Source organism: Danio rerio, chromosome 4 (genome assembly GCF_052040795.2).
Source record: "Danio rerio strain M-AB ecotype USA chromosome 4, GRCz13ab, whole genome shotgun sequence".
In the NCBI taxonomy this organism is placed as follows: Eukaryota; Metazoa; Chordata; class Actinopteri; order Cypriniformes; family Danionidae; genus Danio; species Danio rerio.
This window is the reverse complement of record NC_141024.2, coordinates 73,972,501-73,990,000: the sequence shown is the minus strand read 5'-3', so window position 1 is coordinate 73,990,000 and position 17,500 is coordinate 73,972,501. Positions and strand designations below refer to the sequence as shown.

The following is a 17,500-nucleotide window of genomic DNA, read 5'->3' as shown; positions in this document are numbered from 1 at the left end:
AAGTCGTATTTGTTTTATTTCAGCTAGAATAAAAGCAGTTTTTAATTTGTTAAACACCATTTTAAGGTCTGTATTATTAGCCCCTTTAAGCTATCTTCGTTTTCGATAGCCTACAGAACAAACCATCGTCATATAATAACTTGCCTAATTAAAACTATAATGTTTAGAAATGTGTTGAAAAAAAATCTGTTCTCCGTTAAGCACAAATTGGGGGAAAAAAAATTAACAGGGGGGCTAAAAATTCTGACTTCAACTGTACATTACTATAAGTAGGCCTACTGGTTTCTAGAATAAATTAGAAGTGAATGCAATAAAAAAGCTCGATATAATCGATATAATGTCAGTTAATATCATTATTGAATTTCTCATTGAAATTCAGTTTTTAGAGTTAAACTAATTAATCCATCCTTTCAGTGGAAACCTTGATGTTTAAACGACATAAAAAACAGGTCAGACATGCTAATCAATTTGATTCCAGTCGACTGTCAGAATGCCGTTAAATTATCATCAAACACTGATGTAAAAACACATCAACAAACGTTTACAGGACAGTGGATTTCCGACAGATTTTGTACATCAATGTTAGACGTCAATTTGACATTGTTTTGACATCAAGGTAATTTACAAGCATTATAGTGAAACAAAACTCAGCGTAAATTTGTAAATAAAGCTTGCAGATGAATAAAACGTTTAGTGTGGTTATTTTGGTGGTCGAAAGGACATCAGTGTGTGGACGTCAAATAGACGTCAGGGTTTGAAATCAAATCGATCAACAATTCAGACGTGTTTTTTGACGTGGTTTTGACATCAAGATGACCTCTGGGCTTTACATATCAAATACAAATAAACTATATGCAGGCCTACAGATTTCTATATCGCCAGTTACATACTGTTATAATTAAACTTTTCTTTGAAGTTCTGTTAATTAATTTGCTAATTATCCATCCTTCCTGTGGAAACCTTGATGTCAAAACGACATAAAAACACGCCAAACATGCTAATTAGTTGACTTTCAGAATGACGTTTAATTGTCATGAAACACTGAAGTAAAAACACATCAACAATCGCTTACAGGACAGTGGATTTCCTTCAGATTTTTATACATCAATATTAGACGTCAATTTGACATTGTTTTGGTAATTTACAAGCATTGTAGTTAAACAAAACTTAGCGTAAATTAGTAAACAAAGCTTCCAGATGAATAAAATGTTTTTTGGTGGTCAAAAGGACGTCAGTGTGTGGACGTCAAATAGACGTCAGGGTTTGAAATCAAGTCGATCAACATTTCTGACGTGTTTTTTGACGTGATTTTGACATCAAGATGACCTCTGGGCTTTACATATCATATACAAATATACTATATGCAGGCCTACAGATTTCTATATCGATATAACGCCAGTTACATACTGTTATAATTAAACTTTTCTTTGAAGTTCTGTTAATTATTTTGCTAATTATCCATCCTTCCTGTGGAAACCTTGATGTCAAAACGACATAAAAACACGTCAAACATGCTAATTAGTTGACTGTCAGAATGACGTTAAATTGTCATCAAACACTGATGTAAAAACACATCGACAATCGTTTACAGGACAGTGGATTTCCGACAGATTTTTATACATCAATATTAGACGTCAATTTGACATTGTTTTGGTAATTTACAAGCATTGTAGTTAAACAAAACTTAGCGTAAATTAGTAAACAAAGCTTCCAGATAAATAAAACGTTTAGTGTGGTTATTATGGTGAAAAGAAGATCAATGTGTGGACGTCAAATGGACGTCAAGGCTTGACTTAAAATGGATTAACATTTCTGACATATTTTTTAAAGTCATTTTGACGTCGTTTTGACATCAAGGTGACCTCTGCGCTTTAAATATCATATACAATTTCACTATATATACCAACTGATTTCTAAAATAAATAAAAAAAATAATACTGTAGCTCTAAATATATTTAATATAATGGCAATTAAATAATGTTATAATTTAATTTCTCATTGAAATTCTAACTGATGAGTTGAACTAAATTTTGTGGGAACACAACGTAAAAAAAAAACACGTCAGACATGCTAATCAATTTGATTCCAGTCGACTGTCAGAATGACGTTAAACTGACGTAACACACTGGTGTAAAAACACATCAACAATCGCTTACAGGACAGTGGATTTCTGACAGATTTTTTACATGCCAATATTAGACGTCAATTTGACGTTGTTTTGACATCAGGGTCATTTACAAGCATTGTAGGGAAACAAATCGTGGCGCAAATTTGTTAATGAAGCTTCCAGATGAATAAAACGTTTTGTGTGGTTATTATGGTGGTCAAAAGAAGATCAATGTGTGGACGTCAAATAGACGTCAAGGTTTGGCATCAAATCGATCAACATTTCGGACGTCATTTAGTGGTTGTTTTGCCATCAGGGTGACCTCTGGGCTTTAAATACCAAATACAATTACACTATATGTAGGCGTACTGATTGATAGAGTAAATTCAAAGTGAACGCATTAAAAAAAAGTAACCTTGGCGCATGATAACCTTTGATTTGGCCTGCAAACCCATCTGAAGAGAAGGAGAATGATGGGGAGGTGGTTGGGGCGAATGCTTTTAATAGTGATGGATCGTCATTTTGAAGTCAACATAACCTTTTGCTTCCTTGATTTATTACCGATCTACAAAATAGCCAACTGAAATTAAACGATTCAATAAATACTGTAATTGAATAAGACGTTTAAACTAAATACTGTCTTTTGACAGATGCACAAGACATCTGCGAGCAAATCAAAGTAAGCTCGTCTAGCGTATTGAACTTGTGTTCTTATAAATACGATTTTACTGTAGTAAGTTCACAATCGAATGTTAAAAATGATCCTGCATTAGTTAATAGGATTTAAAGCAACGTTTTCTAAACGTTTTTTAAATATTAGAAAATAACCTAAATTTAATATGTGCTGTTTGGTATTTATCAAAGTTTGCTTTTCGGCCCTTTATAGGAAAAAGTGTGTGCACCCCTGCTTAAGAGGTCTCAAACTGGATTCCTGGAGGGCCGCAGCTCTGCACAGTTTACCTCCAACCCTAATCAAACACTGCTGATCCAACTAATCAAGGTGTTCAAGACTACTTGGCCAGCTTGATCTCACGAGAAAACGTAAGTATTTCACGTTTTGCCAGTTTAGTGGTTAATTCGTACAAATTCGTACGAGTTCAGTCGTACGAAATGGTACGATTTTAAAAAGGAGGCGTGGCACCTAGCCCCACCCTTAACCCCAACCGTCATTGGGTGATGAGCAAATCGTACTAAATTGTACGAATTAGATCGTACGAATTCATACGAATTAGCCACTAAATGAAAAAGTTACGAATTGCCGTGAGTTTGCATTGACTTGGCAGGTGTGAGTTGGAGATGGTTGGAGCTGAACTGTGCAGAGCTGCGGCCCTTCAGGAATTGAGTTTGAGACCATTGCTCTAGATCAGTGGTTCTCAAACTGTGGTACGTGTACCACAAGTGGTATGTGGGCTGCCTTCTAGTGGTGCGCAGATTAATCCAACATGTCATGTGCAACATATTGTAAGAGTTGAAATATTGCAAATATTCTGATATCTTTGACAATTCAAAACATGAGCTGAAAACAGAGATTGGTGACTTCACAACCCAGCAAGGGGGAATGCGGGAAAAACCAGTTCCTGCTGCATTTGCATCTGAGTATGCTGAAACTCAGCTTCATCCCCCCAACTCACACATATGGTCATTTCAATGTTTGAATGTTCTAGATTAATCAAACTGACTTTAACCATCATGTTTGATATCATTTGAAATGTCTCAGTGCGACTGGTACAATGGTCTCATTCTCTCAGAAATAGACATAATCAGAACAATAAATATATAACTTCAGGCATCTTTTGAACCACTGTGAAGGGTGTGACTTTCCACTAAGTGTGAATGCCTTTTATATACACACACCCCCTTCCTTGAGGGAATTCTTGGATTATTTAAGGTAAGGTCTGAGAAAGACCCAGCGCGATTCTGCCTACTCAGATCAGCCCATAACATGGGGCCTAGGCTCCACGTTATGTAAAATTTACACGTTATGTAAAAAGTCAGGAATGCATCTTTTAATCTTGGATTTGTCTTTGATAATTTGATGTTTTGTATTGATCATTTATGAATTGACTGATTGAATTTGGCATAATACATTTACCTGACTAATAAATTATGTTTTGAACTATTCAAACCTCGTGTTATTATCACTGATAAATGTTGTTGTCCATAGCACTACAAGCCACTGTACAGGTTAGTAACGGACTAAAACATGTTAGACGGAGCAGCGTGGCACGCTATACAATGTTGTTAGAGATCCGACTAGCAAATGGGCATTTATTCAAGTATACTTGGACTGTAAAAGGCCAACTATTTAGAACAACAAAATATTGTTGAAACTACTTTAAATGTGGATATTTAGGCCTTCATCTACAATAGTATAATCCTGCGCGATTATTATTAAAATACTTTGTCTTGAATTAGTAGATAACAGATCTATGGGGACCACATAAAAATCTCCTAAATTGAGTAAGTAGGGTTCTGCCTTTTTAGGAGAGTGGTTAATCTCCTCTGTTTAATGACCAAGACTGACAAGCTTGTATTAAGAGATTGTATACCCGGCCAGTGCAAGACTCGGGATGCTATAGGAATCTGAGTAAATGAGAATAAGGTATAATAACAAATCAAAAGAATATTCAATCATAATCTAAAATAATGTGAAAGGAAACAAAATAATCTTCTCAATGTTTTATAATTGGAGTCAGATAAAACGAGGATAAATATATTAATATTCTAATAAACCACCTCATACTAAAATTGGAGTCAGATATGAGTTAAGTTTAATATAGATTAACATTGTGCACTGGAAAGACCGAACAAGCAGTGAACCTTCATCCACCAGTGGATATCGTCATTGGACCAACTGGCTGGACCCTATAATATATTTAAAAATTTAGCATAAATGATGACATAAAGCCTATATTTATAAGGTCCGAGCAGCATTTCGGGCTTTGATGAATAGGATACTATAGGTTAACACTTTACATTTAAGAACAGGAGATTTGTTTTTACTTTAAAAAGAACAGAAGCCTAGCATTCTTAATAAACGCACATTTTAATTTAAACGTTTAATTTTATTATTATTATTATTTTTTTTCATATAAGCACATCAGTGCTAATGTTCAAACTATTTATGCGGTTTAAAGTGACTGATAATAATAAATATTATTAATAGTAGTAATTAATCTGCAACGTTTTTAAACTGTGCAGAGCTGTAGCTGCTTAATTAGGCCTACTGTGCTACTGTATTTCAATACTGGTCTTATGGTGGTACTTGGACATTTTTTTCTGAGGTGGTACTTATATACAGATATATCCAGCCTGATCCCACGAGAAAACGTAAGTATTTTACGTTTTGCCAGTTTAGTGGCTAATTCGTGCGAGTTCAGTCGTACGAAATGGTACGATTTTAAAAAGGAGGTGTGGCACCTAACCCCACCCCTAACCCCAACCGTCATAGGGGGATGAGCAAATCGTACTAAATTGTACGAATTAGATCGTACGAATTCATACGAATTAGCCACTAAATGAAAAAGTTACGAATTGCAGTGAGATTGCGTTGATATATCAGTCGATCTTAGCTTTTTATACGCCAATATTAGACGTCAATTTGACGTTTTATTGATGTCAAAGTACTTTACAAGCATCGTAGGGAAACAAAACCCAGTGTACATGTGTAAATAAAGCTTCAAGTTACATACAACTGTACTTACAATACTTCTTGTGTCGTCATTTTGGTGTTCAAAAAGCCATCAATGTGTGAAAGTCTAATGGTTTTGATGTCGTTTAGCTATCAAGATGGCCGCCGGGCTTCAAAAAACCTACAATTCTACTATATGTACAGGCAGGGCGCAACTATACATTTACTGAGGGGTATGCGGGTTCAAATTTTGTGTGATCCCTCTTATTTTGGCAAACTAATAATTAAATTAATTAATTAATAATAAATTAAGACAAATTTTCAGATTAACCTTATAACTTTTGACATTATGTATGATTTGACAGTTTATTTTGATAAAAAAAAAAAAAAAATCTAAACAGTTACATCTACATGAACACTTTAGGCTGTGGGACTGCATGTTATTGTGTTAAATGATTTTGAATTAAACAATAACAATGTTATATTTGTATAATATGCAAAATAATGTTTTTTAACAAAACATATTTATTTATTTTTTTGCCGCATATACTGCATACCCCCTTTTTGCGCCACTGTGTACAGGCAATAATAAACAAGCTGGAAACCTGAATGCAATGACAAATGTAATATAATCATGATCTTGGCTAAAATCCAGGCAAAAACTAGCCTACAGTATGAGATCTCATCATCTAGTCTCTCTTTAACCCAACAGACTTCAGACTAATAATGTAAGCTGATCAACTGTCATGGTAAATATGTAAACAAACATAGAAAAGTCACATTTTATTTGTATTTTTGGTTGTATTATTTTATTTACAGGCTTATTTTTGTAGCTTGTTGATTGTTGACACACTCGACAGAGTCAAGTCTCATTCACATATATCATTCAAGTATGTTTAAAGAACAAAAATACTCCCGTCGGTGTAAAAACGTCCTAGCATACAGGCGAGGAGGAATACAAACAAGTGCAAGTCCATTGTGTTTGTTCAGTAGCTGTTTTTTTAAAACTGAGTGGTGTTATCCTCCGATTCATAGTAAACTACTCTTCATCATAGGTCAGTATAGTTAATAATAATAACGTATCAAAAAGGTATTACATCTCTGGCATGATTGAATAAAACTAGAAAAAAGTTGAACTAAATCTTTAACATCTGAATGAACTTTAGATTTAATTCTCTGCATTTGATCCTAAGATGAGAACATAATAATAAAAGCAACAGCTGTTAGACAAACTTCACAGTATCCGTCTGAATGAAGAGACACCTCAAAATAAACACACAAACAAAACCTGAAGAGTAACTGAGAAACAAATACATAACACGTCTCTGGTTCAGTCCCAGAATCTCACATTCTCTGTGCGTTTGTCAGCTCAATGTGGGTTCAAGAGAACCTCCTGCTGTGCCCTCGCCCTCAGCGTGTGTTTCCAGCATATTGTGTTTGTTCAGAAAGCAGAAAGCTGCTGTCTTACACTCTCCAGCTGACTCACATGGTGACCCATGTTCCCAGTCGATCGCCTTTAGTGGTTGATTGATTGTTTAAAAGCTACATGATTGTGATGCACATATAGAAGATCACAATTCTTCTTACCGCAGAATAGTACATGTTGTTTTTCGTATATGGAGGGAATTAGTCAGAAGTAAGAACAACTAAATTAAGGAAAGGAAAAAGGCATGATTCAAGACTGATTGCCAGTATGATTTATAGACCTGATTTTTGGGGGTAATTGGTTCAATAAAGTGCCGAAAAAGTTAATATTAATTAAGAAAAATAAAATAGGAAAAAGTATAGCAAAAACAGAACAAAAATGTATGGAAAGCAAAATAAAAGCGAAGTCAATTAATGAAAGAGCAACTCGAAAATGCAAAAACAAAACATAAAAAGTAAAACAAAAAAGCAACACAAACGAAACACCCAAAATTAAAAAACTGAAACAAAACAGAAACATAACAAAAGCAAATAATATAAAGAAACGAAAAAGAAAAACTCGATTACGAAATAATAATAACAAAAAATAAAAACAAAGAGCCGAAAAAACTAAACAAAAATGTAAAGCAAAAAATAAGCAAAGGAAAACAATGAAAGAGCAACACAAAAATAGTGGTTACGAAAAGCAAAACAAAACGTAAAAGTGAAACTAAACAGCAAAGCAGAAGTCAAAACAAAGCAAAACGCAAAGAAAAACAACAAAGCAAAACAAAAAAGCAAAACAGCAAAAAACAGCAAAACAAAAAGCAAAAAAGCAAAACAAAAAAGCAAAACAGCAAAAAACAGCAAAACAAAAAAGCAAAATGAAAACAAACAGCAATTTAAGGAGAGCAAATAATAATAATAATAATAATAATAATAAACCAAAAAGAAAAACTAAACTACAAAATAATAATTAAAATAAAAACAAACTGCCAAAAAAACAAGCAGCATGGTCAGAACAAAACAAAACACAAAACAAGACAAAAAAAAAAAAAAAAAAAAAGACAAAACAAAATAAAACAAGACAAAACAAAACAAAATAAAACAAGACAAGACAAAAAAACTAAATAAAATAAATAAAACAAAACAAAATAAAACAAAACAAAATAGAACAAAAAAACGCAGAGTAAATCAAAATAGCAAAACAAATAAAACGCAAAATAAAAAAGTAACAACAAAGCAAACAGCAACACAACAAGAACAAAATAAAGCAAACTTCATCACTAAAAATAAAAACAAAGTGCAGACGAAATAAGTAGCATATCCGAAACAACAAAACGCAGAGTAAATCAAAATAGCAAAACAAATGAAACGCAAAATAATAAAACAAAGCAAAAAACTAAAAACAAAACCAAACAGCAACAAAACAAGAACAAAATAATACAAAAATAAAAACGACATCACTAAAAATAAAATTTAAAAACTAATTAAAGCCATGGTCGCACTGCCCCAGCAGGCACAGGACGTCAACATGACCCCAATGCCGTAAGCACGTTGAAATTCGGGTGGAAATTTAAATCGCGTTGACGTCAGAACCCAATGTTGAACATGTTGGATTTTGGTCACTTTCTAACACAACCTAAAATCAACCCAATATCAACATCTGATGACGTTACAGCTTGATGTTGTGTGGACGTTACCACTATGACGTCTATCAGACGTTGAATTTTGGCTGCCATACCTGTCGAATAAATGTCAGTATTTGACGTTAATACGTATTTGGTTTAAGATGTTGGCTTGATGTTGGATTTTGGTCACTTTCCAACACAACCTAAAATCAACCAAATATCAACGTCTGATGATGTTACAGCTTGATGTTGTGTGGACGTTACCACTATGACGTCTATCAGACGTTGAAGTTTGGCTGCCATACCTGCCGAATAAATGTCAGTATTTGACGTCAATATGACGTTGATTTAAGACATACCTGGGCATTTTGCGGCCCGCTGGACTTCTTTGATCAGCCTGCGTGAAGTATTTATTTAATTTTTTTAAAATTCAAGCCTTGCGATGCACAGGTCTGATATTGCGAGTCGACAAAAGGTATAGATAGAGCGTCTTTTGAGCGCTCAGTTTCGTTATTTCAAATGGAGACGCGCAGATCCTCTCTCGGTGATAATCATCACATAACCGTTTTGGCCACTTTCCAACACAACCTAAAATCAACCAAATATTAACGTCATTAAATGTCAAAACAACGTCTTTAGATGCTGGCTAGATGTTGAGTTTTGGTCACCCGACGTCACGACCTAAATCTAACCTAATATTAACGTCTCATGACGTTGTGTGCCTGCTGGGTGGACTTTTCGCCCCGTTGACTTCCATTCATATACATGCGAACATGGCAAACTAGACACAATGCTTGCTCAAAGATTTACTATATGGAACGTTTCGGTCTCCTGAGCTCCCTCAGACATACACGTCGAAAGTCACAGCTGTCCCACATCCGAGTTCTTCTGATTGGTCCACTGCTTTGGAGCTGGTCGCACTGCACTTTTCGTAGACTTTCATTCGTTCGTTCATTAATTCGTTTATTTTCTTTTCGGCTTAGTCCCCTTATTAATCTGGGGTCGCCACAACAGAATTACCGCCAACTTATCCATCATATGTTTTACGCAGCGGATGCCCTTCCAGCTGCAACCCATCTCTGGGAAACATCCATACACACTCATTCACACTCATACACTACGGACAATTTAGCCAACATAATTCACCTGTACCGCGTGTGTTTGGACTGTGGGGGAAACTGGAGCACCCGGAGGAAACCCACGCGAACGCAGGGAGAACGTGCAAACGCCTACTGACCCAGCCAAGGCTCAAACCTGCGACCTTTTTGCTGTGAGGCGACAGCACTACCTACTGCGCCACTGCGCAGACTTCCATTCGTACACCTGTCAAACATGCAAACTCGAAACGCAAGCTTGTGCGACGAGTTTAGGACACAATCTGTCAAGTTTAGGAAACAATCACTGCGTTCCAAAGTTCGAGCTTGGTGAACCCTAACCTGCGACTTCACGTCACGTGATTGCGTGAGACAATAAAAGATCAAAACATGACCTCTCTGGACTGATATGTGAAATGAAGAGCAATTTGTTTTACCGATGTCTAATCATCTTATTTTATCCCGCCCACGGCTGACCACTGCTTAAACCAAAACGAAAGATCAAAATAAAAAACAAAAGTGTAAAACAAAACAAAGAAGCGAAGCAAAACCAAACAACCACACACAAAGAACAAGAGAAAAACGAAAATACGAAAATAAAAATAAGCAGCGCAGCAAAACAAAACAAGAATGTGAACTGAAACAAAAGCAAATTTAGGGTGCTTTCACATCTGTAGTTCAGTTCATTTGGTCCGGACCAAGGGCAAAAAATGTTTGCATCTTCTGCCGTCTTTTGTCGTTTTCACACCACACTGATTGCTTTGGTATGAACCAGATCAAAAGAACCAAAATGCAGTCATGTGACAAAATCCACATCTCTCATTGGCCAGATGTTGTTGAACGTATTTCATAAACTGCTCATCGACTGGTCAGAATTCATGTGCGGAAAAATGCCAATGAACTCCGAGTCGTAAACAAACCAGCAGACACAATATGTCAACATCAATTTACCATGGAGCAACGACTGCGTTGGCTGATTGTATCCCTGTATTAGACAAACTATACATTTCGAGAATGAAGCGCAGCCGCAGCTGGGAAACAGTGTTTAATGTATCACACGTCACTTCAGGTGGAGGCGTGAATCAATTTTGCTAAACTGCGACATGGTCATCTTGCGGAAATATTACCAACGATCCAACAGGTAATGTTTTCCTCTCTCTCTCTCTCTCTGTTGGTAAAGCGCTGTCAACCAATATTTATCCTCCATATCCCATAATGCACAGCGCATCGGCCTACGGCAGCTGGATTAGTCCAAAAGGTGCAGTACTTTTAGCGGTTTAGTTCGGATTATATTCTCACCACAAACGAACCGCTGCAGGGTTCAAGCAGGTCTCGGTACGCTCTTTTTGGTGCGCACCTGACGATGGCTGCATTCACACCTGCCCAAAACAAACCAAGAGGGAAAACCAACTCTAGTGCGATTAAACCCAACTAATTAAGGCAGGTGTGAAAGCACCCTAAAAACAACGAAAGATCAACGCAAAAACAACAATAAAGACAAAATCTAAACAAACCATAGATGTGAAACAAAACAGCAAAGCAAAAAAGAGCAAGAAAACTAAACAACAAGATAAAAAGGTGAACAAAAAGAAAAGAAAAACAAAACGAAAACAGAGCAAACCAGAGCAGAAAAAAAACTAAATAAAATAAAAAATAAACAAAAATTCTAAGCAAAACAAAATCAAACAGCAAAACGAAAATAAAAAACAAACAAACAAAACAAAACAAAAGGGGGATGATTTGTCCAATTCCTGACAAACTAAAACAAGTTTAGTATTAAATTGTGACATATTCAATCAAATGTTAAAATCGTTCCTAAATCTTAAAAACAGTTTCCTGAAGAGCGATAGTCTCCGGCTTTCCTTCATTCCTCCTCGTCGTCCGGTCTTGGTTCCACCGTCTTCAGCACTGAATCTTCGCCCAAGATCTTACACAGTTCGTTCAGCCTCAGCTGCATCTTGGGGATTCCCGCCAGCTGAGACTCCAGGCGCTGCTTTTCCTCCGTCAGCGAGAGTCGCGTGGCCGTGTCCAGCTGCTCGAACCGCCATCCGCCCTCCCCGTCAAACTGCAGCAGGTGTGTGTGGTATTTCCTGAGGACGCGGTTACGCCACATTATTTGATGACATCCTATATATAGTTTGTATATTTACAACTCACTCATTCATTTTCCTTCGGCTTAGTCTCTTATTTAGTAGAGGTCGCCACAGCGGAATGAACCAACAACTATTCCAGCATATGTTTTACACAGCGGATGCCCTTCCAGCAGCAACCCAGTACTAGGAAACACCCATGCACACTCATACACTGCGGACAATTTGGTTGATCAGTTCCCCTATAGTGCAGGTGTTTGGACTACGCCACGCCAACACGGGGAGAACATGCAAACTCCACACGGAAACGCCAACTGACCCAGTCGGGACTCGAACAAGTGACCTTCTTGCTGTGAGTGCTAACTACTGAGCCACCGTGCCTTTATGTTAACTGGTACTAAAAGTCATTCAGCTCAATTCCTTCATCAAGTATATTTAAATATATGCAAATAAATATTATTCTGTTTTCAGGTAGATATGTTGATTTTAAGGAACAGTTCACCCAGAAATTACTAAATACTTTTCCCTCCTTCAGGTCATACTCGCTGTATATGTCTTTCTTTACTGTCTGACGAACACAGTCGGGGTAGTTTTAAATTGGAGCTGTGTAATGGCGTTGGATGGTGACTTTTATTTTGAAGTTTTGCTAAAGTGCACAAATCTGTTGTAACACAAACCCATAAACCCAAGAGTTAATCATTTAAAAATTAATGCATAACAAATATGCCTGTTTTAAACACGCATGAGACGTGTGTGTTACGACTTATAATTATTGCGAATTGCATGTCTTTTTCTCTGTCCCGCCTTCTTGTTGTTTTTCTGTTATCCCATAGGCTCCCATACCGGCGTGATCCCGTGTTCTGATTGGCTGCTAGACTCGGAGGCCTCTCGGGGAGCTCATTTGTGCTGCTTTCGGTGCTGGGAGTGGAGCTCCTGGATTTCCCTTGCCCCTCCGGCCGACGACCAACAATCAGTTTTGTACCATTGTACATACGTTAACCTACTTTGAGAGTTTGAGCTTGTAGGGGTGGCCTGCCTATTTATTTGATTACTTTTGACTATGTTTATGTTTAGAGAGAAAGTAGTGGTGGGCAAAGCGAGGCTTCATGAAACACTGAAACAGTCGAAGCAGATGTGTTTAAGCTTCGAAACGTTTCGAAACCCCCCTCTACGGTGACACCTAGTGGTCATTTTTTAATGTATTGCACTGAAACAGCTTCAGCAAGTTTGAGATATTAAACCCTGCTTTGTAGGATAAACTTTCAATCGATTTAGAGCAGCGCTAGGGTTCTTGACTACCATGCGGGGATAATAGGGTCAAATCCAGGTTGATAAAGCCATTTTGAAATGCTTTAATACCAGTTGGTAATGCCTTGTTCTTCTATCGTTTTTGTTTCAACATTGGTCTGACATCTGAATAAACACTTTGTGAATAAATTTGTCTTGTTTTGGGTCAGGGGTGCTTTTCAGACCCTGGGAGTGAAATGGAAATTCGCCAGGTCCTGATCGATGCTTTGAATCGCTTTAGTCACGTGACCAGGTGTTTCGAAACACTTTGGTCACGTGACTTGGTGTTTCGGTGCAGTGTTTCGAAACACTTGCGCTTCGGGATCTCGCAACTGTGTCGGAACGTCTGTTTCAAGTCACCCATCCCTATTTTGTACCATTGTACATACGTTAACCTATTTTGAGAGTTTGAGCGTGTAGGGGTGGCCTGCCTATTTATTTGATTACTTTTGACTTTGTTTATGTTTAGAGAGAAAGATACGCTTGCTGTATTTTTCTTTTAATAGTAATAGGTAATTTAGTTTATTTACTTTATAGATTCTTTTGTTTGTTATTTTGGCCTGTGGTCACCCTGAAGAGATGCTCGTTTATATTTACTGCATTTTTCTTTAATAAATCTATTCATATACTCTCAACTGAGTGTCTGAGTTTGGTTGTCGACCGAAGGGAATCTTTTGCGTTAAGTTTTTGTTTTGTTTGGGAAATGCACCAACCCAACACATTTGTTTTCTTCGTTTATTATGCCCATGTTGTTTGTTTTCCCCTAGACTTGGGGCGTAATAACTAATTAAGACAGAAAAACAAAAACTTAAAACAAAAACAAAATCTAAACAATGCAAGACGCAAAGTAAAACTAAATCAAACAGCAACAAACCAAAACAAAAGAGAAAAAAAGAATACAGAAAAACAAATAAATAAAATAAAATTTAATATTAAAAAATGCAAATACAATAAAAAAACATAAGTCATGCAAAAGTAAACAATAAAGCAAAAAAAACTTAAACAAAGAAAAATATAAAGTAAAACTAAATCAAACAACAACAAAAAATCAAAAAGTTAAGCAAAACAAAAGCTAATTAAACAATAAAAGAGCAAAAACAACAAATAAAAACCAAAACAAAAGAAAAAAAAATAAAACTGAAAAACTAAATAAAAAAAGAAAATGTAATATTAAAAAATGCAAATACAATAAAAAAACATAAAAGTCAACCAAAAGTAAACAGCAAAAAAAAAAAATATATATATATATATATATGTATAAACAAAGAAAAATCTAAGTAAACAAAAAAGAAAAACACGAAAGAGCGACAAAAAAAAAAACGCAAAACAAACAAACGTAAACAGCACAGCAAAAACATGCAAAATGCAAAGTAAAACAAAACAAAATGAAACAACAAAATAAAATAAATATATAAATCTATTTTTGTTATTAAGAATTAAGTTATTGAGGGGGGTGGCACGGTGGCTCAATAGTTAGCACTGTCGCCTCAGAGCAAGACGGTCGCTGGTTCGAGTCCCGGCTGAGTCAGTTGGTGTTTCCCTGTGGAGTTTGCATGTTCTCCCTGCGTTGGAGTGGGTTTCCACCAGGTGCTCCCCCAAAGTCCAAACACATGCACTATAGGGGAACTGATCAACTAAATTGACCACAGTGTATGAGTGTGTATGGGTGTTTCCTAGTACTGGGTTGCTGCTGGAAGGGCATCCACTGCGTAAAACATATGCTGGAATAGTTGCTGGTTCATTCCGCTGTGGCGACCTCAGATGAATAAATGGACTAAGCCGAAGGAAAATGAATGAATGAATTATTAAACTTGGAAATAAAGATGAATAAACCGAATTGTAAAAGAATATCATAATCCATTTTTCAAATAAACTACAGCTTTTCTTCAAGAAAGAGCTCATGTATGTTTCTCACCAGAGAGAGGGTCTGTGGGTGATGGATAACAAGGAGATCCCAGCATCCTTTGCGGCCTGAAATATTTTACCCTCTACATCAATGCTGACAGCACTGGTGCACTCGTCCAGCAGAGCGTACTTGGGCCTAAAGAAGATAGAAATCTACTATTATTACTTTTAAATACAATATATATATATGTGTGTGTGTGTGTGTGTGTGTGTGTGTGCGTGTGTGTGTGTGTGTGTGTTTAAGTAGGTTCATCTGGCTCTCCTAGAGTTGAACAGTTGAGTTGGACCACTTTTGAATCCATTCAGTCGATCTCCAGGTGTGGCGGGAGCACTTTTAGCTTAGCTTAGCATAAGTCATTGAATCAGATTAGACCATTAGCATCTTGTTCAAAAAATGCTAAAAAAGTTTTGATAATTTTCCAACATAAAGTTAGACTCTTCTGTAGTTACATCGTGTACTAAGCTGGCAGAAAATGAAAAGTTGTTATTTTCTAGGCTTATATATGGCTATAGGAACTAAAATCTTTTTTGGCGTAATAATCAAGGAACTTTTTGCTGTATCATGGCTACAGCAGGCATAATGGTATTATGCAGTGCCAGAAAATAGTCTGTTGCGAGATTGCTTGGCAACAACCTGTGTAATATCATTGTGCCTGTTATTTCCTTGGCTTATATATGACTATAGGAACTAAACTCTCATTTGGCGTAATAATCAAGGAACTCTGCTGCTGTATCATGGCAACAGCAGGCACAATGGTATTATGCAGTGCCAGAAAATAGTCCACTGCTAGATTACAAGACAACAGCGCTGTTTAGTATCATTGTGCCGGTCATTTCCGAGGTTTATATGGCTATAGGAACTAAACTCTCATTCTGGTGTAATAAGCAAGGAACTCTGCTGCTGTATCATGGCTACAGCAGGCACAATATTATGCAGTGCCAGAGAAATAGCCCTCTGTTAGGTTACAAGGCAACAGTGCTGTGTAATATCACTGTATCTGTTATTTTCTAGGTTTATATATGGCTGTAGGAACTAAACACTAATTCTGGTGTAATAAGCAAGGAACTCTGCTGCGGTATCATGGCTAAAGCAGGCACAATGATATTATGCAGTGCCAGAAAAATAGTCGGCTGCTAGGTTACTCAGCAAATGTGCTATGTAATATCATTGTACCAGTTCATTTCTAGGCTCATATATGACTATAGGAACTAAACACTAATTCTGGTGTAATAAGCAAGGAACTCTGCTGCTGTATCATGGCTAAAGCAGGCACAATGATATTATGAAGTGCCAGAAAATATTCCACTGTTAGGTTACTCGGCAAAAAAGCTGTGTAATATCAATGTGCCTGTTATTTTCTAGGCTTATATTTGGCTATAGGAACTAAACTCTCATACTGGCGTAATAATCAAGGAACTCTGCTGCGGTATCATGGCTACAGCAGGCACAATGATATTATGAAGTGCCAGAAAATATTCCACTGTTAGGTTACTCGTCAAAAAAGCTGTGTAATATCAATGTGCCTGTTATTTTCTAGGCTTATATTTGGCTATAGGAACTAAACTCTCATACTGGCGTAATAATCAAGGAACTCTGCTGCGGTATCATGGCTACAGCAGGCACAATGATATTATGAAGTGCCAGAAAATATTCCACTGTTAGGTTACTCGTCAAAAAAGCTGTGTAATATCAATGTGCCTGTTATTTTCTAGGCTTATATTTGGCTATAGGAACTAAACTCTCATACTGGCGTAATAATCAAGGAACTCTGCTGCTGTATCATGGCTAAAGCAGGCACAATGATATTATGAAGTGCCAGAAAATATTCCACTGTTAGGTTACTCGTCAAAAAAGCTGTGTAATATCAATGTGCCTGTTATTTTCTAGGCTTATATTTGGCTATAGGAACTAAACTCTCATACTGGCGTAATAATCAAGGAACTCTGCTGCGGTATCATGGCTACAGCAGGTGCAATGATATTATGCAGTGCCAGAAAATAGTCCACTGTCAGATTAAAAGACAACAGCGCTGTTTAATATCATTGTGCCTGTCATTTCCTAGGTTTATATATGGCTATAGGAACTAAACACTAATATTGGTGTAATAAGCAAGGAACTCTGCTGCTGTATCATGGCTACAGCGGGCACAATATTATGCAGTGCCAGAGAACTAGCCCTCTGTTAGGTTACAAGGCAACAGTGCTGTGTAATATCACTGTATCTGTTATTTTCAAGGTTTATATATGGCTATAGGAACTAAACTCTCATTCTGGCGTAATAATCAAGGAACTTTTTTGCTGTATCATGGCTACAGCAGGCACATTGATATTATGCAGTGCCAGAAAATAGT

General features: G+C 36.7%; 2 protein-coding genes across 2 annotated transcripts in view; one reads left to right on the top strand and one right to left on the bottom strand.

The window, feature by feature from the left end:
* slco1d1 (solute carrier organic anion transporter family, member 1D1) overlaps window positions 1–17,500 on the top strand; it is a 790,174-nt gene that overhangs the window by 408,957 nt on the left and 363,717 nt on the right. The gene's annotated exons all lie outside the window — the stretch shown is intronic.
* Window positions 11,076–17,500, bottom strand: part of abcd2 (ATP binding cassette subfamily D member 2) — a 38,279-nt gene continuing 31,854 nt past the window's right edge. The window contains exons 9-10 of the mRNA NM_001441502.1: window positions 15,160–15,285; window positions 11,076–11,957 (exon numbers count right to left, since the gene is read on the bottom strand). Of these exons, the coding sequence (NP_001428431.1) occupies window positions 11,732–11,957; window positions 15,160–15,285 (352 nt within the window). The 3' untranslated portion in view covers window positions 11,076–11,731. The remainder of the gene's footprint in view (window positions 11,958–15,159; window positions 15,286–17,500) is intronic.